This window comes from Procambarus clarkii, chromosome 59, assembly GCF_040958095.1.
Source record: "Procambarus clarkii isolate CNS0578487 chromosome 59, FALCON_Pclarkii_2.0, whole genome shotgun sequence".
Classification (NCBI taxonomy): Eukaryota; Metazoa; Arthropoda; class Malacostraca; order Decapoda; family Cambaridae; genus Procambarus; species Procambarus clarkii.
The window spans coordinates 21,025,699-21,051,791 of NC_091208.1; the positions used below are offsets into that span (position 1 = coordinate 21,025,699).

At 38.0% G+C, this 26,093-nt stretch overlaps 1 protein-coding gene and 2 long non-coding RNA genes across 7 annotated transcripts in view; 1 reads left to right on the top strand and 2 right to left on the bottom strand.

Annotated features, from left to right (window-relative positions):
- Window positions 1–197: 197 nt before the first annotated feature.
- On the top strand, window positions 198–18,777 carry LOC123768211 (uncharacterized). The gene is made up of 4 exons (XR_006774067.2): window positions 198–262; window positions 3,471–3,756; window positions 11,761–11,867; window positions 18,607–18,777. It is a non-coding gene; the product is annotated as an uncharacterized lncRNA (long non-coding RNA).
- LOC123768210 (uncharacterized) lies at window positions 4,672–9,779 on the bottom strand. The gene is made up of 2 exons (XR_006774066.2): window positions 9,337–9,779; window positions 4,672–5,316 (listed from the first exon to the last, which is right to left on the bottom strand). It is a non-coding gene; the product is annotated as an uncharacterized lncRNA (long non-coding RNA).
- The window catches only part of LOC123768208 (saccharopine dehydrogenase-like oxidoreductase), a 72,170-nt gene continuing 57,561 nt past the window's right edge, over window positions 11,485–26,093 (bottom strand). For 4 of the 5 annotated variants that reach the window (XM_069306946.1, XM_045758642.2, XM_045758643.2 and 1 more), the window contains 5 exons: window positions 22,357–22,490; window positions 21,083–21,320; window positions 20,447–20,614; window positions 20,064–20,158; window positions 11,485–18,661 (listed from right to left, as the gene is read on the bottom strand). In XM_069306946.1, the coding sequence (XP_069163047.1) occupies window positions 18,568–18,661; window positions 20,064–20,158; window positions 20,447–20,614; window positions 21,083–21,320; window positions 22,357–22,490 (729 nt within the window). In that variant the 3' untranslated portion in view covers window positions 11,485–18,567. The remainder of the gene's footprint in view (window positions 18,662–20,063; window positions 20,159–20,446; window positions 20,615–21,082; window positions 21,321–22,356; window positions 22,491–26,093) is intronic. The other variant, XR_011223251.1, reaches the window with a different exon arrangement.

Genomic DNA, 26,093 nt, shown 5'->3' on the forward strand with positions numbered 1-26,093 from the left:
TCACCAGCTTTTTATTTTCGTCTAATTTCTTTATAAAAAGATACTTTTTCAGATTAAAATTATGTTTTTTCGTGTTGTACATTCAGCACCAACATTATAATGAGTAAATATATCATATTTATTCATTACTAACGTATTGCCAGGAAGCTTTCTGAAGTTTGTGTAGTTTGTGGTAGCTTGTGGTAATTAGACGGACCGCCCACGAGGCTTCCCGCATTCAAGACTGTCTGCCTTCCACGGTTTGTTTGGCCCTGCGTGTGGCGTAAGTATTTTAATCATTGTCATGATGAGCATATGTGACCTGATGAATTCTGATGACCTGACCTGATGACACATCCATAAGCACCTAGTTGAGTGTAGATACCTATGTTACCCCCTAATCACACCCGAACTGCGGCCCCTTCTCAAGAGGCAGCTACTTTATCCTGCATTGGTAAGAACCCAGTTCGAGGTCTCCTAAAATACCCAGTTAAATGCCAGCATTATCTCAATCATTTTCTGCATGTTGTGACTGCAAACAGGAACTTAAAGGACTGCTATGAGGATATTAAAAATATCCTCGAGACCCAGTGTTATTCTATCCTCCAGATTGATGCATTTGTTCCGAACCTTGATGGAATCTGACCCATCTATCAATCAGGTCAACCCATGTGTTGCGTTTCCAAAAGGGTCGCCCATTTTAGAATCGGTGAACGCCCTAGTAATATTGTTGAAAACATCTTAATAACTTATTAAACCAAAGATCTTTTTATGTCAGAAGAACGGCAGAAACTGGATCTATATATGAAAACTCTTTCAGGACAAAATTTAAAGTAAAACTAAAGATATTTGTAGTTGTATAAAAGTTGCATTTTTCATCGGTCGTAGAGCCGGAAATCCGCAATATTCATCTCAGAACAATGCTTATTTCACGCAGAATCGTTAATAAACGTAAGATTTTTATACGTCTCAAGAAAGATAGAAACATAATCTTCATTTTAAATGCCTTACCATGGGCATATTCGTATTTAAAGCGAAGATACGTGTATTTTTCTAATCGGCGAGCTCCGATCCCGCACAGATCGAGCAACGGAGTAACTCTCTCAGAACAATGCTTATTTCACGTAAATTCGTTAATAAACGCAAATGTTTTTATATGTGTTGAGAAAGATAGAAATATAAGCTTCATTTTAAATACTTTACCATAGATATATATAAAGTTCTAATGAAGATACATGTGTTTTAATAATCGCCGAGCTCCGACCCCGCACAGACTGATCGACAGAGCAACTCTCTCTCAGAACAATGCTTATTTCACGTAAATTCATTAATACACATATGTTTTATATGTCTCAAGAAAGATAGAAATAAGCTTCATTTTAAATACTTTAACATAGACATATATAAAGCTCAAGTGAAGATGCATACGTTTTTATAGTGGCATTCAGTAGCTTGTCGGTCATGGAATGCAGAAGTCTACGCACTTGCCAATATAGTGTGTAATTAACAAAGATACGCTTATTAAGCCTAAAATATTATATGCCTTCAGAAAGACAGATATGCTCGTTATTGTGAGTGCACCAAAGGAAATACATCTTGGAGGACAAAGATATATCAATTCTAAAATAAGTTTAGACTCTCGCTCGGGCGAGAGATAGCGCGACTCTCGCCCCATCTATTGGAGATTCTGTTCACCTAATGACCCAAAGCTACTCAAAGCCTCCTAGCATTACTTAAATAATGAAGAAATATGGTATATTTATTCACTATAATGTTGGTGCTTAATGCAGAACACGAGAAAACATATATTTACTATAAAATAATATACTTCCATTATGAAATAAGTAAATATGTGGCCTCATAGGAAGTCAACGGTCCAGGTGTCCATGTTGTGGAGCGACTTATCCAAGATATATTGTTGTCTGGAAAGTGTTTGTTTGCATATCAACCTTCTGTACACAGTGATCCAGTCGTCGCACTTCTCTCCTTAAATGATCGCAAATTTAGTTTATTATATTAACAAGTAGAATACGTATTTCTAATAATATCCAACATAACTAGCCAGAAAATATTTAAGACTTATTGAAAAATACATGTCGAAGTTAAATCGACTTCATAGAACAATAGTGTTGGTCTATACTAATCGTTATTCGTTAGTATGCGTTCGCTACTTAAAACATTTACTGTACTGATGTAAAATCTCCCATGTCTCTTCGCACATGGAACACCGAACCTTACACACTCTGATATATTGTTTAATAGAGATTCACTAATAAAGCTTATAATTGTATATGTTATCAAAAAGGCATAGATAAAGTCGTTCTTACGTTTTAGTCACAGATTAGATATTAGTAAAGTAAAGTTCATTTTCTGACCAGGGGGAAAAAGACACAGGCCGAATGGGCTTAAATTTTTTATTAGTAAATTAAATTCTGCAGAACATGTAAATAATATAAGTAGGAATTAACAAATGTAACATGTCCATGTCTGAGGACTAATTAACTTAAAATGTACCCCCGTAGTAGTAAGCATAGCCTAGACATGGCAAACACGTTCTGCAGAAACCTAATGGCAGATGAAATATAATTAGAACTAGGTATAACAGTCAGGACACAAAGGGGAAATAAAGTGTATAGACACAACACTTAACGGAGCCCGACCAAGACATAATGGGAAATCCTAGAATTAACAGGCGGGCAGAAAATACCTAGTGACTGGGGAAAACTGATATGACAAGTGGGAGAAGTTTTTCCCAGGGCGTGAGGCCGGCCGCCAAGGAATAAGAAGTGTTTCCTGACTCTTACTAGCACCTAGACTGGGCAAAGGATTAGCTGCGGACAGCGGGACACTTGGAGACCGACCGGCGCTGCACCCCCACCGCAGGCCAGCTGGCCGGACCCCCCCCCCCCGAAGGGCGAGGCCCGCTGGTCGCAAGGAGGCCTTATCTCTGGAATGAATTTTATTGCCAGGTGTTGCATTTCTCCAGAGCAGCTATATCCTTCTGAAGATGAGGTCTCCATGCTTGGATACAGTAATCCAAATGGGGGCGCACCAGAGATTTGTACAATTGAATCACTATATTCTTTTTCTTGAAGTCGAAGGTCCGCTTGATTATTCAAAATGGTTAATTTAACCCTATGCATCCTGCGGTAGTCAAAATGCAGTATTGGCTGTTTCTTATCTACATACTGTGCAATAAGCAACTGCAGACTGATCTTGTAACTGTGGCTCTTAAATGAGTTTATTTTTATTTTGTATTAAAGAAAATATTTAGTGTAATATAAACTATTTATGAAGAAAGAAATACTTTAATAAAGCGCTGATAGTATTGGGTCGCGCGTTGCTGGAACTCCTCGTCCTGGTTGAACTCTAAGTTGTCTTTAAAACGGCGCAGAATAAAATTTTCCTGTTTTCCTAAACTATTTATATTATTTGTTATCAGAAAATAGTGGCTATGTATAAACCACAAAATTTTAAAACGTAATTTACAGGTCAAATTTAAAAGAGAGTTGAAGTTAGTAAATGAAGAACCACCACCAACCATTGTTGGCCTAGACACTGGAGGGGGAGGACGTATTCCAGCTCTCGTCCTGATAGTATCTTCAAAGAAAGGTGTGAATGGCGGACCAGCAGGTGACCCAGGGAGAGAAAGAGACTGTCAGGCAGCAGGAAAACGTCCATAGGCGCAGGAACTGAACATGGACACATGCCAAGCGGGGTTCCAGAGAGTGGTAATGGAGGGCCGTCACCTGCCTGGAGGATATTCTGGGTCATCAGGTAGGCTTATGGACTTTTTTTTTTTTGAGATATATACAAGAGTTGTTACATTCTTGTATTTGTGCCTGCAGAATCGAGCTATTAGCTCTTGGGCCCCGCCTTTCTCTAACCAATCTATCCTTTATTATATCTAATATAGTATATATACATTTCACATACAATTAGGCTTCATTGCACTATTCGATGTAGTTGCTAGGCTATACATTTTCTTTCACCCGATTCCGCTGTTCACTTAGCAATGCGTAGATACCCGGGAGTCAGACAACTGTTGTGGATAACGTCTTTGGGAACGTTAGTAGTTACTTTTGGGAGGAAGGGTGTGGGGGGGGGGGGGGAGCTGGCGACCTCAATACAAGCCTAAGTACCAGGCCTGTCCCTGACAACGGGGTTATAGTTGTTACTCAAGGGAGAATATAAGGCTCGAGTATGAGGAATGCGGTGCTAGGTAGGTCAGTTTGACTGGTGAAGGGATAATACTCTGGAAAAATATAGCCGCCAAACCACCTTGTTTAGTTGTTACGACGACAGATTCGCTTCTTTCAGGTTGGCATTCAATCCCCCGATAGTTCAAGCAGTTAGTCGTCATTGTTTCACTCCGTCCTCACATCCCAGCTCCTTCCTTTTTTCTATTCTAAATACTGTAGACATATCGGCTTGGCACTTCCTCCTGATAATACCTTGCTTCCCTTTTCCAGTGTATTAACATGAGTTGTGTTGTAGCCAGCAGTTTACAATGACGTGTAATGTAGTAATAATGAATGGATATATATATAATGTATATACTAGTACTTATGTAGCTCTTCGCCGTATTTCCCCAACTGGAATACATTCTGGTAGGTCCAGGCAATTTTTACAGGTTGAAGGGACCAGTCACTTATGCATTTACGAGGAATTGTACTGTTGAAAAAGCAGATACATTTTTTTTTAATTTACTAAATACAATATTTTTTCATGCTAATTGCAAGTACATAAAAATCTTCTTATAATATAGAGAAAAACTGCCTCTCATCTTGCAAGCATACATGGTTTTGAAGTTGTTGCAGTGGATGTGCTGAGTGTATGAGAGTGAGGCAGCTTGAATAGGTTCATGCTTCTCCATAGTATGTAGAAACCTGATTTTGTGGGTCTAGTCCTTTTTGTCGAAGTCTTAATGAACATTCTAACATTTCTCGCCAGCTACTGACGTGTGTAAGATCTATAGTGTCGTCAGCTAGTTCAGCTCGAGAAAAGATACAAATTTAGCTAACCCCTGTGAACGTGGTTATTACTGGAAATATTTAAAAGGATTTTTTTTCTTGTTTTCCTTGCGTGCTTGTTTACGTTTGCCGGCATCCATGCTTTCCTCATTCTCATCACACGCGTCGCTGTCAGCCTCCTCCGGGTTTGGAGAAGGTGGCGGCGTTTTTTGGGACGACAGGGATCGAGCTAGTCTGAGGTGGGTGTGCAAGGAGTCGGAGCCGGTTTGGCTGAAGGGTTCGGTGTGGGCTGCAGCTGGTCCCCAGAAGGCAGCCCCTGCTACCGTGGCGGCTGCAGCCAAGGTCACTTTCAGATGCATCGCTTCTGGAAAGAAAAAATGTGTTTAAGTTGTTTTGCCTTTCTGACTCCTGTGTTTTTTAATCTCTCTCGCTTCAAATTTAACTAGATCTATCAGCCGTTTTGTTAGCCGGGTATTAATATTCATTGTCCATTGTTATCACCATCGCCCACTTTCATGGGCGATATTTTGAAGGATAACAACATATTCAAAGGTTAAAGATTGTCAATATAAACCCCCATTCATTCCCTACATTTCTTCAGTCTGTCATGCATACAGATGTGGGGAAGCCCTTGTAACTTACGGTCCAGCACGTTCTTAATTTTATTAAGATTTGACAACAGTGCAGTTGTTTTGTCTTTCTAAAGTGTTCGAACCTAAGTAAGCTATCTAACTTATTGAGGCAGACTGTCAGAAGACGTCAAATTTAAGATGAAATCGCCAGCCCTGTGCCAAATTAGACCCAAGTCATACATCTATCTATATCCATATATCTTTCTGTGTGGTACAGTTTTTAATTAATTTGGGAATTGTATATTGCTGCAAAACCGTATATGCATGCTTAATATTTCTAATTTCCTAATTGTTTATCTTTCAACTTAACATGTCTTTTTCTATACCTCTTTGTAACATCATTCTCTTGAAAATCTACTTCATTGTATATCCACAATATCCCAGTCCATCCTGTTTTGGTAGTACTTAAAGTAATGATGAGGATCATAGTACTGTATATATACCGACGTATAACGAAATTAAAAGTAGAAATTTAAGCTATTGAGTTGGACAAACCGGAAAACTATTTTTAACTTGTGTTGCTTTTACAAACTAAACTAACCTAACTTTCCTAGGCCTAATACACGATATCTGAGGCCTAATATAGTTCGTGTGTGTGCTATACAAGGCCTAGGCATATTTAAGTATAATTTTAGCTTCATTTATTTTAAAATAAATCCTTACTAGTCGGTATACTACTATCTAAAAGCTAAATACGTACGAATTCGTGACTATTGACGAACGTCATAATAGGTTGTTTAAGATTAGGTACGAACAAAAAGTTCCAAGTAGCACGGGCTATGGTGAGCCCGTAAATACCCTTAATAGGTACTATCTAAACAGAAGGATGGGTTGCAGTATCCATTAAGACTTAGTCTTCTATTTCTCTCGCATTTGTTCGAAAGAACACTAATTCCACTAGCTCTTTCCACTTGTTTAACACCAAAAACTAAGTGTATTTAGCATTCTGTATCAAACATTGTATTCGCCTCGCATGATTCATCTAATTGCGTAATTGCTTTAAAAGACCACTTTTAAATCCCACTTATGTATTCAGCAACCAACTCGTACCCATAACTTGTGGGTTAAGGGCACGAGTTAATGTTTTCGTTATAAAGCGTTATTGGTCGCAATCATATGTTTACTATTTAATCTCGTCCTGTGTCTTTCTATTCTCACTCTGTATCACATTCCTCATGTCAATATGGATGAGGAAGGGAACTATTAGGGGAAAGCGCCAAGCCACTACGACTATATAGCCCTGGGAAGGGGTCAGGTTAAGGATTTGGGATGGGACGGGGGGATGGATTGGTGCCCAGCCTCTTGGACGGTCGGGGATTGAACGCCGACCTGCATGAAGCAAGACCGCCGCTCTACCGTCCAGCCCAAGTTGTTGGACAGTATACACTTGTTATTCTGTACACTGATATATAAGAAAACGTAGAGTTGAATTTAAATTAAATATTTACCCAGTTATATTTTTGATAAACCTTTACGGGCTAAACTACTTTGATATTCTTTTGTATTTTCTAAACTATGATACTGTAGTAAAAGGTCATGAATTTTGTTCATAAAATTTGTTTCTTTTAAACAGTTGCATAACTAAAGCATCTAATAATAATTGCTTGCTAAGCCATATTTCGAAGATAGCACGACACAATACCATTTCACTGCCTGAATTGCAAATATTTAACTTTGTTTGGACAAGGATTGCATAATTCAAATGGTATTAGAATATTCTTATATTACAAAACGACGCGCGTAGATTGTTGAAATATTGGGTAGTGACGTCACAAATATGCATCATTTAAATGCGTGTAGGTTTTGAGTTTGCAACGTTGCTGTTTAGCGTGGAATTGTGCAACACTGTACGTACTAGTGATTTTTTTTTATCCAATCGCTTCTATATAATATGTTGATGATCTTGTGAAAAAATATCACAAGTCAAACCATTGGCAAAAGTTAGTGCTCTACTCCCGCTCAGGTTCAAGTATGTTTATTGAGACAAGAAATATATCTCAAAGAGAGAGTAGCTTAGCTTAGGCTATTTCTACCCCCACTTTACTTCCGATTCCCCTACCATACTGGCTGACTCGTTCCCTCACTCATCAACACTGACGGATTAATCACACTCGCAGAGTAGCTTAGCTTAGGCTATTTCTACCCCCACTTTATTCCCGATCCCCCTACCATACTGGCTGGCTCGTTCCCTCACGCATCCACACTGACGGATTAATCACACTCGCAGATTCCCTCTTATTCGCTTTAAACCCATCTTCCAGCATGTTTTTCCAAGACGCGGCTGACCTCGGTCACGCATTCATCAGTTTTAACATACTGGGTATTCAGAATCGGTACTTCGTTATATATAAATAAATCATTATAAAGGTGTGCACCTGTCGTTTTGTTTGACTAAATTAGTAGGGTAGACGCTTGGAGTTAGCTTCACCTCTATATGGATTTGTGAGCCCCTTGAGGGACCTGAAGTAGAGGAAGGTAAAAATAGTCTAAGCCACTCTTAGGCTATTTCACTCTATCCTTTTGAGATGTATCTTATTGTCTCAATAAACGTACTTGGAACTTGCTAGCTTCACCCAACTATTCATATGGATTTAAGGGCGGTATGTAACGGTCCTGGCAGGTCGGGGTTGACCACATTGCATCCCTTCAAGATTTTTTTCAAGCATCCCTCCATCAGTCCGTATATTGCATGCATTATATGGAATGCAATATACATCATCTTTCCAGTCTGTAGTGTCTTATTTGGCATTGTAAATTTTACACTGCAGAGTCCAGTGTAAACGATTGTTGTGGTTTAGTGAAATTTAAAGCACTGTAATACTGACGCTTCCTGGGACTATTGAGCAACCGCCTTGATAGGTGCGTAGCCTAGCTTTATAAGAGTCTAGTAAGGTAAAACCGCTTAAAATTTGACGCTTGTCAAATCGTCAGAGCTTGGTTATTTCCAATGACTAGGAAAGTGACTAATACCAGCATAGTCAGCTCACAAAATATTACACGAGGCTGAGATCAGGGAGTAATGAGCGCTTTTAATACTTGTCTACCTGTCCAGTAAAATAAAGAGGGGGGGTATCTTAACTTAAACTGATAAGACGGTACAAATCTTGAAGTGTGTGACTCAGACGAAAGGAAGGATGTCAGAGCTGCACAAGGCGTTTGTTCCAAGTACAGTTACAGTTACTTTTTAACAAAAGGATTAGCGTTGTGGTAACCTAATATCTCAAATAACATAATTAATGCTTCGACTAACCTTGACCTAATAATAAACTTTTTTTTTTTTTTTTTTTTACTTTGGAATGTTTAAACACAACATAAGAGGCTAGCAAATAAATGTTAGGGTAGAATACAAAAAGAAACTACCCGATCTGTTATCACAGACACAAAGTAAAATACAGGTATTGATCAAGAAGGATGTTATAGGCAAGTTGTGACAACGAATTTGATTCAAGATTAAGTTTACACTCCATCTCGCCCATGTACTATCCAGTCTATTGTTGAAACCTGCTCGGCGTGTTTGGGGAATTCGACTCTATGAAAAGCAGAGTGAGAACAGATAGGAGCCACAGACTGCAGCCATATAAAGATGCCTTCTACACCTTAATAAAACGTAAATACTGACCGTATCTACAACAAGCATCACCGTTAAATGTTATATATGGGTGTGCTGGTGTAGTTGGAAACTAGCAGCCGCTGGCGACAATAGTTTTAACAATCGTAAAGGTACTATCGTTAAAATCCGTGGTAATGCTTACCTAGTTAGTGTTGGTTAGAGAGTAGACAGACCTGCTCAGCTCTGGCGGACCAACCAGACTCATGAGGAAGTGGTGAGCTACTGATGCCAAAAGATTTGCGTCCGTATCTCTGTGGCTTTGTATTCGAAAGTCTCATTATACATGCATGTTATGGTCCACGGGGATCCGCGCACTGATTCAAGGACACTTAGGTGTTGCATATGGCGGTCTCGGCCAGTTTGGGTTTGGCATTAATGTAATAAGCGCAATTGTAATTTTTATGGAATTACACAGTCGTCTGGCCTTGCATCTGACTGTGAATGCAGTGATTTATGCCTATGGGCGTGTTGTATAAAGCGACTACAATTGTATAAATACTACTTTCTGGGCGAGTACCTAACACGTTAAAGCATTGTATCTTCTCTGTCAGTATGGTCTGTTTTTAGATCAAATCGTTTACAAACTTTTAGAGAATTACAATTATGCATTTTGCCTTTACATTTGGAGCGATAGACGCGTGTTGCGCATGATGGATGTGCATTATACATGAACATACATTGCACGTGACGGACGTACAATACGCATGATGGGCGTGCATTGCGCGTGACGGACGAACAATACGCGTGACGGACATGCATTGTGCCAAGTCGGGAAGCATTGGTAATTCGTGGAATTCACTCCTAAAGGTTCACGTGTAGAGCAGCATCTTAGTTAATTTGTTATGCACACTATACCCATTCCGTGAGCGGCATGGGCCCCAATGCCCATTCTGTGGGAGGTAGTGGCCCCTCCTCCCGTGGGTGGTGGTGGGAAAAGATAAGCAGCATACAGAGTTCGGGAACTCGCCTATTTAAAGTTGCCTCAACTTCTACGTTCTTTGTGAAGCGTTTTGTAATGCGTTTCCACTACATAAATTAGACTTTTGGGTTACTTTTAAATCTCTCGTAGCAACATACGACAGGTACTACGTGCATTTCAACATAAATTTACTTTATTTTTGTTTTTGAACGGCTTCAGTATCACTTATGAATCGGATATCTCTAAGAGATATTTGAGACATATCCCATTGCCAGATGCTAGTATATACAATGCCTGAAGCTACTAATACGCACAGCGTTTCGGGCAAGGTGTGGGGGAAAAACTTAATTTTCATTATTAAATTCAAATTGATGACTGAATAGCAAGTGTCAAAGGCTTAATTTGCATGGATTTCCTTCGCGTCATTGTTCATAATAAAATCCGTCACACAAGATTTATATTGAATATATGTAATGATTTATTATTATAGTTTTGAAAGATTTGTGTTCCCATACTTGAACAGCAACTGGAGGCCTTTCTGCTCTCCATTTAATTGTATGCCTACTCATAAGTGCTTTCTGCGGGCATAGGATTTTGTTTAGTTTATATTTTATCATTAAGGTTCTTGGTACTGTATTGGCAAGTTGGTACTAGACTAATCTTGTTTTTTTTAACCTTGTCACTAATATTGAATTTTAATCTTTCCACTGCATTGATCTTGTGATGAGATCATTCAACTAACCTTGTTTAGGTACCTTTCCACTAACCTTGTATAGGTACCTTTCCACTAATCTTGTATTTGTATCTTGTAACTCATCTAATTTGGTATTGGGAACTCGTCAAGCTTGTTTTTGGTATTGCACACAATATTCATCTGCCAGGCGCCTCTGCGTCGACCTAAACATTCCCAGTCTTAGGATTAACTTGTCAAATCATTCGAAGCTTGTCGAAATGTATATTATTGAACAGTAGTTAGATGATATTTCCTCCACAACACCTCGTTGATCGTCTTTGGACTACAGTATTTATGCTGCAATGGGAAGGCTAGTATCATACCTTACACGGTACATACTGGAGCTACATTGTATAATGTATATACTGGTATACTGGAGCTATATTATATGATATATCATACCTTACACAGGGTATGTACTGAAGGTACACCATATATCATGCTTTGCATAGGTGTAAAAGCTGGAAGTCTAGGAAATAACAAATTAGTAAAAGTCTGCACTAGCAACACATCTTTTATAATCCCAACGAGCTAATAAGCCTAACATTGTTACACACAATTTGTATCCTGTTTCTCCCTTAAAGATTGAACTTGGTTTCATGTATCGGTAATGTACATTTGGCTTTTAAAAAAACGGCTACAGGGATGTATTTTATTTAAAGCACTTGTAATTGGCAAAAGCAGGCAGAAATATGCAATATTCAACACCAAGCTAGATAATGACGTAGGGTAGATTCATTAATAGTACATCTGTATTTTTTAGAGTTTAAGGGTCATTATTTCGGAGAACATAGCGTCGGTGGCAGGGTTTAGTGATGCGTGGCTGGCATTCTGCGGTGCCTGCCTCCAGGGTGAGGGTCACCTCTCCGGTGCCATCGTTAAGGCAGGCACTGATGTTCTTAATGTACCTGCAGGTACCGAGGTCTGCCTGGGCCACCTCCAGCACCACCACAAGTGCCAGGAACATGACGCTCCACGCGTCAACCGCAGGCGCCCGCATCTCTGCAAGCTAAGATCTATTGTTAGCATATATGGTTATGGATTAACGTTTAAAATGCAGGTTATATGGAGAGTACTATGAATATATGTGTGACCAGTAGATGATACACAGTTTTTACAAGCTTCCTTGCAAGTGAATCACTTCTTGATCTATTGCACTAGCATTGATACTTTCCAAAAACGATGCCTTACAGGTTTGCCCTCTTATAATTATTTCGCCCAATTTGTAAAGTTACTTACTTAAAATTTTACCAAACTGTAACAAAAAAAAGCCAGCATCAAGTCAATATGGTATGAGTGATGAGCGTGTGTGCTCAGTGTGTGCGTCATGTACCCAGCGGTCCGTGTCGCAATGGTTGCGTTGGACAACCTTCTCGCCTTGGGTGGCTAATGTGGGAATTAATTGGCAGACAACTTAGACGAGGGGTTGGTCTAACGAAATATTTTAAGAAAATTTAAAATGAAATGTTAAACTGAATAAAATCAGTGGCACAATATGAGTTTTATTACACTATTAAACAAATGGCCTAATATCTCGTTTTGTCGGGAACAGGAAGCCTGTGTATACATACAGTACATTAGGAGTGTATGGAGGTTCCCCAAGGTCAAACTACTGACCTTTTCCCAGGATGTAAGTCCACAATAGTTGCTTAACTCCCGTGTACCTATTTACTGCTAGGTTAACAGAGGCATTAGATGAAAGGAAATGTGCCCAATCATTTTTGTCTCCCGAGAATTGAATCCGGGATCCTGGACAGAATGGAAGGTTGACATATAAAGGGTATAAAAGGTCTATCGTCAGCAATGTGTGTTTTTAAATGAATTAAATCGGCAAATTAGTTTTACCTGGATAGTGTTAAAATAGTAGACACTTTCTGTACAACCGGGAACGACCAGCCCAGCCACGGACACAGTTTCAGGGCAACTGATGTCTGGCTTGCAGGCATACAGTTTTGCAGTTGTATATATACAAAAGAAAATTTGGTCCTTTGTTGATTATGTGCTTGTGCCAGAGTGCTCCTTTGTGTTAGTGGATTGTGTAATCCAGAGGCCACGCGGCGTACCGTGAACTACGGAAGTGGTGCTATTGTCGGTGTACGGGGTTTACCAACCAGTCAGGTCATCGTATGTATCCAACTTGATGCTTTAAACTAGTTGATGTAATGTTTTTCATAGTCTGTAAACAGAACTTGCGTTTTACATAATGCGTGTGCTATGTTGCAGAGGGGTAACGAAGGGTGTAGTAGCTCGAGTCATGTAGAACCCAAGTTTCATAACGTAGCAAATTGTTCCTGATATGGATCTTATCCTATCTTTGATATCCAAAACACAAATCGTTTACATGGGCTAACATGTTAACTATTTCAATGCTTAGGACACCTAGTACTAATATTTTGACTGAAATAGATTAGTCGGAATATTGATTATTATAATAGTTGATTGCATGTTAGAAGTATATGCTTTCGATGTGGTAATAATACCGAGAGGGGCGCAGTGTGTGTGTGGTGCTAAGATGTGCGTACAGCATGTATAGTGTCAAGGATAGTGTGCGAAGCATGCGTGGTGTTACGGATGGAATGAGCAGCATTTGTGGTTACCTTACCTTGCGATGGTTCAGAGGATTAAGGACTGGACCAAAACGTTATGCGTGCTAGTGGCTGTAAAAGAATGTAAGAACTCTTGTATAAATAGATAAATAAAATAAACCTTGCATGGTATACAAGTTAGGGAAACTGCACTGTAGTTCAGTGCCTCTTGCCTGTCACCCTTTTTGTATATTGGGACTACATTAGCTGTCTTCCAGCTTTCTGGTAGCTCTCCTGTTTCCTGTGACCATAGAGTGGCACACTTAGTGCCTCTGCACCCTCTTTCAGTATCTGTGGTGAGATTGTCAGCCCCAACAGCTCCACTTTTACGAGTTCTTCACACACCACCTTGTCATTCTGTGTATCTGTTCTCCCCTTTTCTCAGTTTCATCACTTGTTCCTTCACTGCTGTTTTCCTCCTGATGTGGCTGTAGAGCAGTTTTGGTTGGGTCTTTGCTTTACTCGCGATGTCATTTTCATACTGTCACTGCTTCTCACCCTTGAGGGTCAAGGGTAGTGTGAGTGCGCAAGGTGTGATGCCAAGGGCTACGTGTTAACATGTGTGGAGCCCAAGATGGTGTTTGAGCTCAGTAATGGGAATAAAGGCTTAAAGATGAATTTTCAGTTTTGGGCCCATTCGGATTACACTTTCATAGTTAAAAAGGATCCCCCCCCCCTTGTGTCAGGGTCATAGTTGGCATTACCAGTCATCAAAAAGGTGATATTCGTAATTACCCAAGTGTAGTTACAGGATGAGAACTACGCTCGTGGTGTCCCGTCTTCCCAGCACATTGTCGTATAGCATGTCAGGGATAAGCTGTAATTTTGGTGTCTTGTAATTTAAAGGATCAGTCTGTCATGTTGGACTTTATTTCTTGGGCCCTGCCTCTAGTTATGTTATAATTTAGCTATTAATAGTTAAATTTAAATTAAAAAATAGTTACAGTACTGTGTATTAAACTAAGATAATGAAGGAAATGTAGTTCTTGGGCTCCACCTCTTTGTGGTTACCTTGCATTGATTTCAAGGGTTCCTTTGTCCTGGTCTCTGACCAAGCCTCCTGGTGGTGGTCTGGTCAACCAGCTGGTCAAACCAGCAAACTTTCATTTGCTTTCAACTTTCGAAAGCAAACGAAAACTTTCGTTTGCTTTCGAAAGCAAACAAAAACTTTGCTTTCATTTTACCAACCAAAGCAAAGTAAAACAATTCAAACAGCAACGTTTCCTGCCCTTCCACTCACTCTACTAGTTCTCTCCGAGTGCCTCCTTACACCTTAACCAAGTGTCCCTTCACAAGACCACCATCAACATATAAGGACTGTTCCTGAACAAATAGCCAGGATGTCACAACGGAAAGGTTGATGATATTCTTGAGACATAAGAATTTTGCACCAAGACTAACTTTTTGTTGAATTATCTGCATGTTACTTGCAAATTATCTATACAGTATATCTAGGTCATAAAAGTATTTGTGTACGTCTGGTACCACATTACTTGTGTAAAGGATGAACTGTAGACATTTATCTCAATGTTTGGTAATATGTTTATTGTTTGTGATGTGTTTTTGTATTTATTAACACGATGTACTGAACGGGGTGAGAATAGCTTGAGCTACCTCATCCCTTTGTGTGTATTTTACCTCAATAAACTTATTTAAATTTCAATCCACATATCTGCCTAGCCTGCCATCTAAAAAGCCCATTCTCCACCTATAAGTGCACGTCCCCCGCCACACCTCCCCATACACGCAAACCTTCCCCGTTCCACAGCGTCCTGCTCCCTCTCCTCCACCAGCATCCCTTCTCCTCACTTAGAATTTATTTATTTTTATACAAGAAGGTACATGGGTTGAGAAAGTACATACATTTTGGTTCGTAACAATCTTGCAAAGCCACCAACAGCATAGTGTTTCGGGCAGGTCCTCAAGCTAAACAATAATGGTAACAATTTGAGTTCAACATAACTACATTACAAATTGACAATTTCAATAACTAATCTATGTCAAAAGTACTTGATTGGATGAGTAGGGTAGCATAAAGTTGGAAACCATGAGATGAAATTATTCAAAAGTAAAAGCAAAAAGTACCCAAAGTATAGGTTGGATAATTTATTAAGGAGTGAGTCTCTTTGACTAGGTTCTTTACTTTGCATGGAAAGTTGGCAGAGATTTAGTCTGACTAGCAATATTATATTTATGTTGTGGTGCTAATGGGTTCTATTACATCTATTAAGAGTTTCAGATTAGGATTAGCATTTAGGAATAAGATTTTATACATGTAAATAGCATAAGAAAATGTGTAGAGTGCATGTTTAAGGACTTAAACAGTGGGGCTGTTGTCCATGATAGTTCTGATTGCAGTGTGTTTGATGGGTTTGAGGTAATTTGCAGTGGTTTCACTTCATGTACAGATACTGTATGTTAGGATAGATTAGAGAGTACAGTATAATGAAAGGAGAGCAGTGGGAACATATCCAATTTTAAGAGACTGTTTTTGGCTGTGTTGTATGTTAGTGCTGAAGCGTAGTCTCTTATCCATGTATGGGCCAAGGAACTTTCCATCATTTTTAGTGTTAATGTTTACATTGTCTGAAGGTGAAATTGCAAGGTGCTAACAAATTCTAAGAGACCTAGACATGTTACTACATATCTCACCAACAGCTATCCTAACACTACTATTTTTTTTTTTACCTGTCAGCCCAACAGACTTATCCATAATTCAATCAGTTAAAACAACCAAAGCTGGGAACGTTAGTGAAATACCATCTACGGTATATAATAATGCCGCTCTAACTACCCATAGCTCTGCTATTCAACAAATCTGTCATGTTTCAAAATATTCTTAAAAAAGGAAGAGTAATGCCAGTTCATAAAGGAGGCGAGACAGCTAATTAACAATTAGACAATATCAAATTACCTATACAGGTACTTTCAAAAATATTTCAACAAATTTTTTACAAATGGCTTTATTCTTACCTTGTAAAACTCAACATATTAAGTCCCTACCAGTTTTGCTTTGTTCCCCCCCCCCAAAAAAAAAAAGAGTACCAATGATTCTATTATTAGTCGGCTTAATGTAATCCACACAGCCCTTGACAAAAATGAATTCCCATAATCCCCAATAATTTTCCAAATGTTTATAACATTCTTAAACTTATAATATTTGCTGATGACACTACCTTCATTTTCTGACCCCCAATCCCCACATTAAATAATACTGTAAATAATAAATTTAGAAAAAAAAGTTCACTAATGGATGTCAACCAAAAAACTGACTAAACATAGAAAAGACCTACACCATTATATTTGGAGGCAAATTATAAAAAACTTCAAATAGACAATGTTAACATTAGCAATAAAAATAAGGAAAGTTTCTTGGCTTATACATAGACAACTTGAGCACCCACATACAACACAACCAAAAAGAAAAGGCTCAAACAGCCGGTATACTCTAAAATCAGACATAATGTCCCCCCCCCCCATTACTCTCATTATACTACTTTCTAATCTATCCTTATCTTGCATATGCTATCTGTGCATAGGGTTTATCCACTGCAAATTACCTAAAGCCCATCATCACTGCAAAAATCTATTAGCACTGTAACCAACAGACAACGCACAGCCCCTCTGGTTAAGTCACTAAACACGCACTCCACACGTTCTATTGTGCTATTTACATACATATATAAAACCCTGTGTCTTAAATGCCAATCTTGATCTGAAACTTTTCCTTGATGGTTGTAATAGATTCCATGAGCACCACACCAGAAATGAATATCTTTGATATCCCCAGTCTAACTAAATCTGTACAAACACTGCAAATAAAAGGACCCAGTCTATGAAACTCGCTCCCTAATAAATTAAAAAAATTATCCAACCTATGCCTTGTTCAAAAGAATAACCAAGTACCTAATTTCATCCTTGGTTTCTTACTTTATGCTTCAAACTCACTATCTTGTGCTACCCACTCCCCCAATATTAAGTACTAAAGACACATTTTCACCAGTGTAATCACCTCTAAATTTATATTGCTGTTATATGTTGATCTAAAAAATTTTGCTATAATGTTCCTTTTCATCTTGCCTGACCTGTTAGATTAAGGACCTGCCTGAAATGAGAGTTGCTTTGCAAGGATGTAAAAATACTGTACCAATATTATATAACCTCTCAAACCCATTGTACCTTCTTGTAAATAGGTAAAGTAAATTTAAGGGCTTTAACAATTATTGCTTAGTCAATGACAATGGGGAGTGATGTATTACAGCCCATTATCATGCTGTTGCCCGCTCAAACTATAATACACGAAGGTTCAAGGAAAATCTGCCTTTTAACACACAACACGTAAATATTGTACAGTACATAACTACTGTAATGAAATGTAAGACTAGACACTGAAGTAATTTAACAATTATTAATTATGTACAACTGTATAGTTGTACTCTTGTTCTGAATATATGAGTGCAATATCTATACTTGGGCTGTTGTAACGTACGTTTGTTACACGTTGTTGGGTTGATCAGATACACAGTGTTTAGTGAGTTTCATATTTATTTAGTAGTCCTGGATACAGCAGTGTCGTAGACGTTGAGACGAAGCCTGGAGCTCCACGACTCCGGCCTCTCTCTGCTCCAGGCTTCGTCTCAACGTCTACGACACTGCTGTACCCATGACTACTAAATAAATATGAAACTCGCTAAACACTGTGTATCTAATCAACCCAACAACGTAACACAAACGTATGTTACACTGTCAAGATTCTTTTGCAAACTATTGTTCAAGAAAAATGTATTTCATCATGAATTCTCTTCAGCTTCATCTTATCATTCTGCTAGTGGCACATTTACTTATACAGAGCAAAAGAGCTTTATTCCAACTGTCAACTTTAAAAAGATGAATGGGCATTTTGAATCTTTGTAATTACATTCAAAAGGCTCTAAACTCAATAAGCATTTGCTAAGATTTTTTTCATTCCCCTTTACTAGTTCCCAAATATTTGTATACTAAATACAGTACATATAAATATATCACTGAAAATAATCAAAGCCCTTTAAAGGAATACAGTATAATGGTTATATGCATTTATAAATTTGGTGTCAGTGAAGTTTGGTCCCTTATTCCCTGTATACAAGTTCAGAGAATTTATTCCTTGATAACAAAACTTATTCCATTCTCTTCCAGACGTGAGCGCAGACTTGTCTTGAGGAAGGCTGCTGCTGGAGTGTATACACCGCCCCTGTGGATAAACAAAGAAAAAGTCCCAGGAGCAATGTAAACTGGGTAATTTAATTACCCAGAAAAAGTACAATTTTGGTATAACTTTTACCCAGTAAAAAGTAATTTTGTAAACAATTACTGTGTTTTAATAAAGACATACTAGTGTTATTGAATGACAGTCTCTGATAAATGAATCTTGTACAACAACTTTCCTACATCTTGTGTTCCTCACCATTAGAAGTTGCCTAGCAATTAAGGTTATTAAAACGAAGGCTAACATCTATTGTAACTGACATGAAACACTTGCCAAGGTTTAAGGAAGGCTACTCAATCTGTGTAGTTGTTCCTTGCTGCTTTGTATTAGTGGTATGTTTGAGGGTTTGATCTCTTACTATACTTATTAAATTTTTTAATCTTTTGGTCTCGCCCTCTCAATTTGTTGAATCAATCCTGTTTCCTATTCTGCATCTCTCTTTTGGTAATTACCCAAGTGTAGTTACAGAGCGCTACACTCGTGGTGTCCCGTCTCCCCCAGCACTGTCATACAACACTTTGAAATTACTGATGGTTTTGGCCACCACCTTCTCACCTAATTTGTTCCAACCGTCTACCACTCTGTTTACAAAAGTGAATTTCCTTATATTTCTCCGGCCGCTCTGTTTCGTGAGTTTAAATCTATGACCTCTTGTTCTTGAAGTTCCGGGCCCCAGGAATTCTTCCCTATCAATTATATCAATTCCTGTTACTATTTTGTATGTAGTGATTATATCACCTCTTTCTTCTGTCTTCTAGTTTTTGCATATTTAATGCTTCTAACCTCTCCTCGTAGTTCTTGCCCTTCAGTTCTGGGAGCCACTTGGTGGCATGTCGTTGCACCTTTTCCAGTTTGTTGATGTGCTTCTCAAGATATGGGCACCATTCAATTGCTGCATATGGTATACATTTTGTTGTGCCTTTATCATATATTTCACAAAACTTGACATAAATCTCATTTACTTCCCTGCCTTAAGTCTTTCTAATCAAATTCATTAAAGAATTTGCTGTTCCACTTAGTTGATAAACTTGATTTCAAGAGAAGATTCTATTTTATTTCCCGCCATTCTCTTTTAGATTATATTGCATTGCACATTTAGTTTCCAACAGGACACTCCCCTTCCCCACAGGAAGGCGGCACTGAATGTCAAATATCCCCTTCTATCCTGGCAAATATTGAATTTAATATTGAAAGAACATCCCCCTTCTCTCATTCTCATGGTCTACTTTAATGTGTTGATGCATGAATGTCTCTAGAATGTATGTGTTACATATTACATTCCTCAGTAGGCCTGTCGGCTAGCCTCCTTATGAGAGCTACTGCACCTAAACACACACAAAACCAGGCAGTAAAGACTCATTCCTACAACTATCAGAGACAGACTAACCTTCCTGGCAGCTTGTCCTTCTCCTTTAGGATTGTCATGGCACTCTGGGTCACTAATATAGCAGTGGCAAAGTAGCCTGGATCGGGTCCTTTCACCTGCAATGTTGGAAACTTTTTTTTTAATTGCTACTAATTTAAGACAAAAAGTTTAAACATGCTTTGGCAAACACATGACAAGTATGGCTGACAGAACAGGATTATATGTCAAGGCAAAAATAATTTTTTTTTGGGGAAAAAAAAAAAAGATGAAGATTATGAAGATGATATAGATTAAGATGTAGAAGATGATGTAGATAATTATGCAGATGATGACTGATGTAGATGATGATGTAGAAGATGAAGAGGAAAATTTTAAGTTCCACTTAAAAATATAATTGGTAGTACCTGAACTGTTTTGAAGGTATTGGGTGGCTGCGTGTGCTGCTCATCCACATCTTCCAACTTCTTATCCCAACCCTTCCCAGTTAAGGTCACATAAAACCTCAAGCCAGTCAAATCTGAGCGTTTTGGACCCTTTGTAGTTACTATGCCAAATGTGAAGATTTCTGGATACTGAAAAATTCACAAATATTTAAATGTAAGATTCATTTGATGCAGCTGTAATGACATTATAGAATCTTTGGTTTTCTCATTACTGTAATACAGTAGGTTTGAAGCTGCAATAAAACGACACATACAAAAGCTCAATTGATACAGTTCAACAAATTTCAAGATGTTCTGGGTTATTTCATTTTTGCAAATTTTGTCTAAAAAGGCTAAACAAGGCATAGCTTATCTTAATATGCACATTTATATAAATGTCATCATTCCTGTTTTTGGGTCAAAGTGTAGTACAGCACTTGGGTAGCAGAGGGAAAATTTGAAGAATAGCGGTATGGGGTTTACAATTTACGGCTCATTGCATGACAAGTGGATGGTTATGGTATAGAAGGGGCCGGAGCACTACCTTGCAACAACCAAGGTAACTATTGTTAGGAACACAAAGCTGTTCACAAGTCCCATATAAATTAAAGACCTCACCTTCAACAATATATTCCTAGTAAATGCAAATGATGCCATGAAGTAGAACAGAATGCCAAACAGTAGGCCACCTAAGGCAGTCGCTAAAGATTTCATGCCAAAGTACACACTTATTTGGGCAGGACGTCTCTTCTCCAACTCATAGTTAAGACGTTGTGACCGCATTACAACAGAGCGATCTGAAGCCATGTTGGGAAGACACCACCGTTCTGCCTCATCACTGTAGAACACCTTTCCTCTGAAATGTGAGTACAGTATTTCCTACTATACTTAGACCATGATCAATTATCTTTTCTGTACAAATTTCAATAAGATGTAAAATAATGCAAAACAAAAGCTTTAATACTATAATTATACTAATTTGGTTTTGTTAGTGAATTTATTAATCTACCAATTTACACAAACCAAGCCTGATAAATCTTAAGCACCAATTTTTATGGGAGTAGACTTTTATTGTGCAGATCAAAGTTACTATAGTTTGGTTACTGTCAACTCCATACTGCAGGTTAAACAGTGTAATCACAAATGCATAAAGATTCAAATATTTTTGCAAATACATTTACACAAATCTTTTATGTATACTCCAATAGTTTTACAGCACCCATCTCATCTGTAAAAACTGCTTGGTCCTTCAATCCCATACCATCTCTTATTGATAAAACTAGCTACCCCTATACAATACACTTTCCACTGTAACAGAAAATGTCTATTGTCCATCCACTTAGATAGATACGATGTCTGCCATGATTCTTGCAAGTCTGCATTCAATCCCCGAGGCCAAGTCATTGCCTACCGTTCCTTCCCCTTGTCCTTGGATACCTTGCATGTGCTATACAATCAGTCTTAACATTACTTCCCGTAATTTGTAATTTATTCAGCAAGAACTTTGCAGTCATTGACAAATCACTGTTTAACCTGGAAAGAAACACAGTATGTTCGTCATTCAGCTGCCAGGTACATGCACAAATCTGGCCACCTTGGCAAGATGTTTGGAACACTGCAACTCTTGTAACAACAGCATCTATCCTGGATGCTGTAACCTACAACGTGCTGCTGGTCCTGCACTTTGTCGAATTTCAGAAGTCTGAATCTCCTAAAATCTGTTACAACTTGCTGTCATCTTAGCCTTATGAAATTACACTTTTAGCAGAGTATATTGTTATAATGTACTTCCATTACCTCTGTCTGGCTATCGAAAAGACTAGGACTCGTTCTGGTCTTGTTTTACTAAAGAACTGGACACGATAACGTAAATTTATAATAGAATTCCATACCGTGGTTCAGGTTTGTATGCAGGCTTAGGCAGAGGAGTGCTGAATAACTCGCTCCGCAACTTCTTCAAATCCTTGCTGTGTGTCAATCCTAGAACAGCACACTCCAGTGTTGTAAAGTTGATACCAGCACTTCCCTAGAAAAATAATGCAAAATAAAAATTATTGCCAAAATGGGGGTGGGGAAAGTAAATGAGCATGGATCTAACACCTAATCTAGGAAAAGCTAATTAAAGAGTTGAAATGTCAAGCATTACCATTTTAATTTTTAGATAAATTTAACTTCAGATAGACAATGTTAATATTAGCAATAAAAATGAGGGAAAGTTCCTTGGCCTTCAGTCATGGACAAAAGACTGAACTTCAGCAAAAATCTGCTACCAGAACTAGAACAAACTCTGTCTTCAGACACACAGCTCCCTCTGTTTAAGTTACTAAACATACACTCATTCCATACAGTCTCTTATGTGTTATTTACATGTACAAAACCTTGTTCCTAAATGCTAATCTTTATCTGAAAATTTCCCTTGATAGTTGTAATAGAACCCATGAGCACCACACCAGAAATAAATATCTCTGATATCCCCAGAGTCAAACTAAGTCTGTGCAAACACTTCATGCAAATAAAAAGACCTAGTTTATGGAATTCAGTCCTTAATAAAAAAAATTGTCCAACCTGTGCCTTATTAAAAGAAAAACCAAAAACGTATCTGGTTTCATCTTCAGTTTCCTACCTTTTACTTCAAACTCTCCCTATCTTGTGCAACCCACTTCCAATATTAGTACTCGAGACATATCTTCAGTGTAATCACCTCTGTCAGTGTACAGTATATTGTAGTTATATGTTGATATCAACTTTTGTTACAATGTATCTATTCATCTTGCCTGATTTGTTAGATGTGCAAAACGGTATGCGTGTTAGTAGCTGTGCAAGAATGTAAAAATATCAATATTATGTTCTCTCACAAATCCATTGTACCTTCTTGTAAATAAATAAATGAATGTATTCAAGGCTTTTTAAACTGCAGTACATGTTTGTTGCCTACTTTGCTAAATTAAAATAAAAATTTTGAAGAAACAGTTGACAATTTTACTCAAAGCTGGTAAAGCAGCTTCCACTTGCTTTTCATGGAGAAACACGAAAGCTGGTTCAACAAATCACAAACAAGAAAGCCAATCTTCAACTTATGAAGAAAATTCCTTGAATAAACAAATGCCAGAGTCCAATTATCACTTCAATCACTTTTTGCATTGCATTACTTTAAAAGGGTAATTTTCTGAGTCAAAATGGACTTTCACAGTTGATTGCTATGCAAACTGTATGTCCAGAGGGCACAACATCCTGAAGCAGTATTGGTTTGATGTTGAATCAATGTCATTACCATTGATTCAGCATGGTTCTCTGATATTGTGCCCACTGGGTGGTCAAAGGAAAACCACCCTAGTGGCATTTGTACCATGACAGGTCAACAGAAGTATCCATCATAGAGAGATGGATACTTCTGTTGACCTGTTGACATGCATTTCCGAGTCGGTGAGGATATTAAGCCTTTTTGAAGAAAACGGCAAAATTCAAAAGCTAATAACTAAATTCCCCTTTGTGCAGAGAAGAGGCAACTCCTTCCCTGACTACTATGGTGCAAGCAGTCTTTTATCCCCCCTACAACAAAGGATTGGAGGAGCTGTCTTGGCATGTTTCTTGCCACACAAAGCAAAAGAAGTATTAATCCCAAGACTTGAGCCTGTCCAGAACACAGAAGATCAAAGGAATACATGAACTACAGAGGCCTGTTCACCCATACAAAGTAATGCCTATTTATACCTACCCAAACTACCTTGAGAATTACAGTTAACCGCAGGAAGCTGCAAGGAAATTGCGATGAATGAAAGATGAAGTGGTGGAAGTTTAAGATAGAAATTTTAATATGCAAGGTTTATGTGAAAAGCCCAAAAAATAATAAAAGGTGGAATGGAGTGAGGATTGCAAGTGTATGGGTAAAGAGGAATAAGGAGAAAGAAGGGCTATTAATGAAGAGTGACACTAGGCAATGTATGACATCCTGGTCAGCTTAAGATTCTTGAACACAAAATTTAAGAATGAAAAAGTTAAATTTGGCCATTACATGTACAGTGTTATGGCAAGTTTTTTTTTTTTTGGGGGTGGTTTAGTGAGACTAATTTAATATACTGTATACATTTACACCCACTTGTGCATAAATATTACACAAATTGGGAATGGACCCAAGAATGGAGTGAAGGGTACACACTGTGTACCAGGAGCAAATTATAAGTCCCGTAGACAGGGACAGGAACCATGTAATTTTGACTAGTATAGAAGTCCCTTGATCGAACTACCGACCTTCCCCAGGATGTAACCCACAACAACAGTTGCCTTACTCCCAGGTACATGTGTACAGTTAGGTAAAGAAGAGGTATCAGATGAAAGTAAACACCCCCAACTATTTTCCTACTGCCTTGGGATTGAACCTGGGATCTGTACCACAGGGCCCATAATAACTATTTTTAGCCATCACACTAGCTAAGTTCTCACAGGCCAACCCTGCATGGAAAAAAAAATACCATACTATATATTCTTTGATCAAAACCTTTCCAATCAATTGACTTAATATTTATTAAGTCCTTATATTGAAATAAAGTTTGTACTTAAATTCTTCCAGAAAATAAAATAAAAGTGAAAAGTCAATAAATTTGAGCAATTCAAAAAAAAAAAAAATATATATACTGTATATAAAACTTAATATTTGCTTTTAATATTTTTGGGAGATATGATAATAAATGTTTCAAATTATAAACACATGCATAATAACAATGGTTGTCATCGTCTAATAAAAATAACAAAAGATGTGGAATCTTTCTGCCCAGCTTCGTGTTTAGGCTGTTTAGATAGTACCTATAGTAATTATGAGGACCATCGTACATATATTGATGTAATAGACAATTGGAAAGAATAATTTGGTACTACAGTGTATTGAATTTTGACAAACTGGAAAAGGTTTTGTATTTATATTGCTAATAAACCAAACCTAACCATCCTAGGCTTAATACATGCTATCTGAAGCCTAATAGTACATATATGTCTCATACTAGGCCTAGGAATATTTGTTTGGTTTTAGCTTTCTTTTTTCTAGACTTCATAAGTGAAGAGTATCAAATTCTATCCCATTGTCCATTTCATCAATATACAGTAATGATGTCAACCATTGTACACAAGTACTATCTAAACAGGAGGATGGACTGTCTTTATATTATTACAGTATAATATAAAGACAGTGCATATAACAGGTAGTTATATGCAGAACACAAGCCTCAAATTTCTACCATAAAAAATGTGACTCAATGTGATCAGTAGTACAAGGGTTTATAATCAAATAGGATTTTAATTTATAAAAGGATCTCTAAACATGGTCAGTCAACACTGGTCAATCACACTCCATACTTGGTGCTACAGCCACCACAGGATATTAAACCTGAATGAAGGATATAATGACTTTCCACACATGAAGACTGAACATGAAAATATTAAGAATTAAGTAGGCCACATTTTATTATGAAAGGAATTTAATTAGTCTGCACCTTACAAACTGCTAGTGTGATGAAGCCGTTTTATTCTGGATAAAATGATTTATATGTTTTTAATATCTATAACCTTTGCTACTTTATTGCCTTCCCCCCTTCCCCTTTGATTTTTGGGCTGAAGCTTTCAGACCTCAAATGTGGTT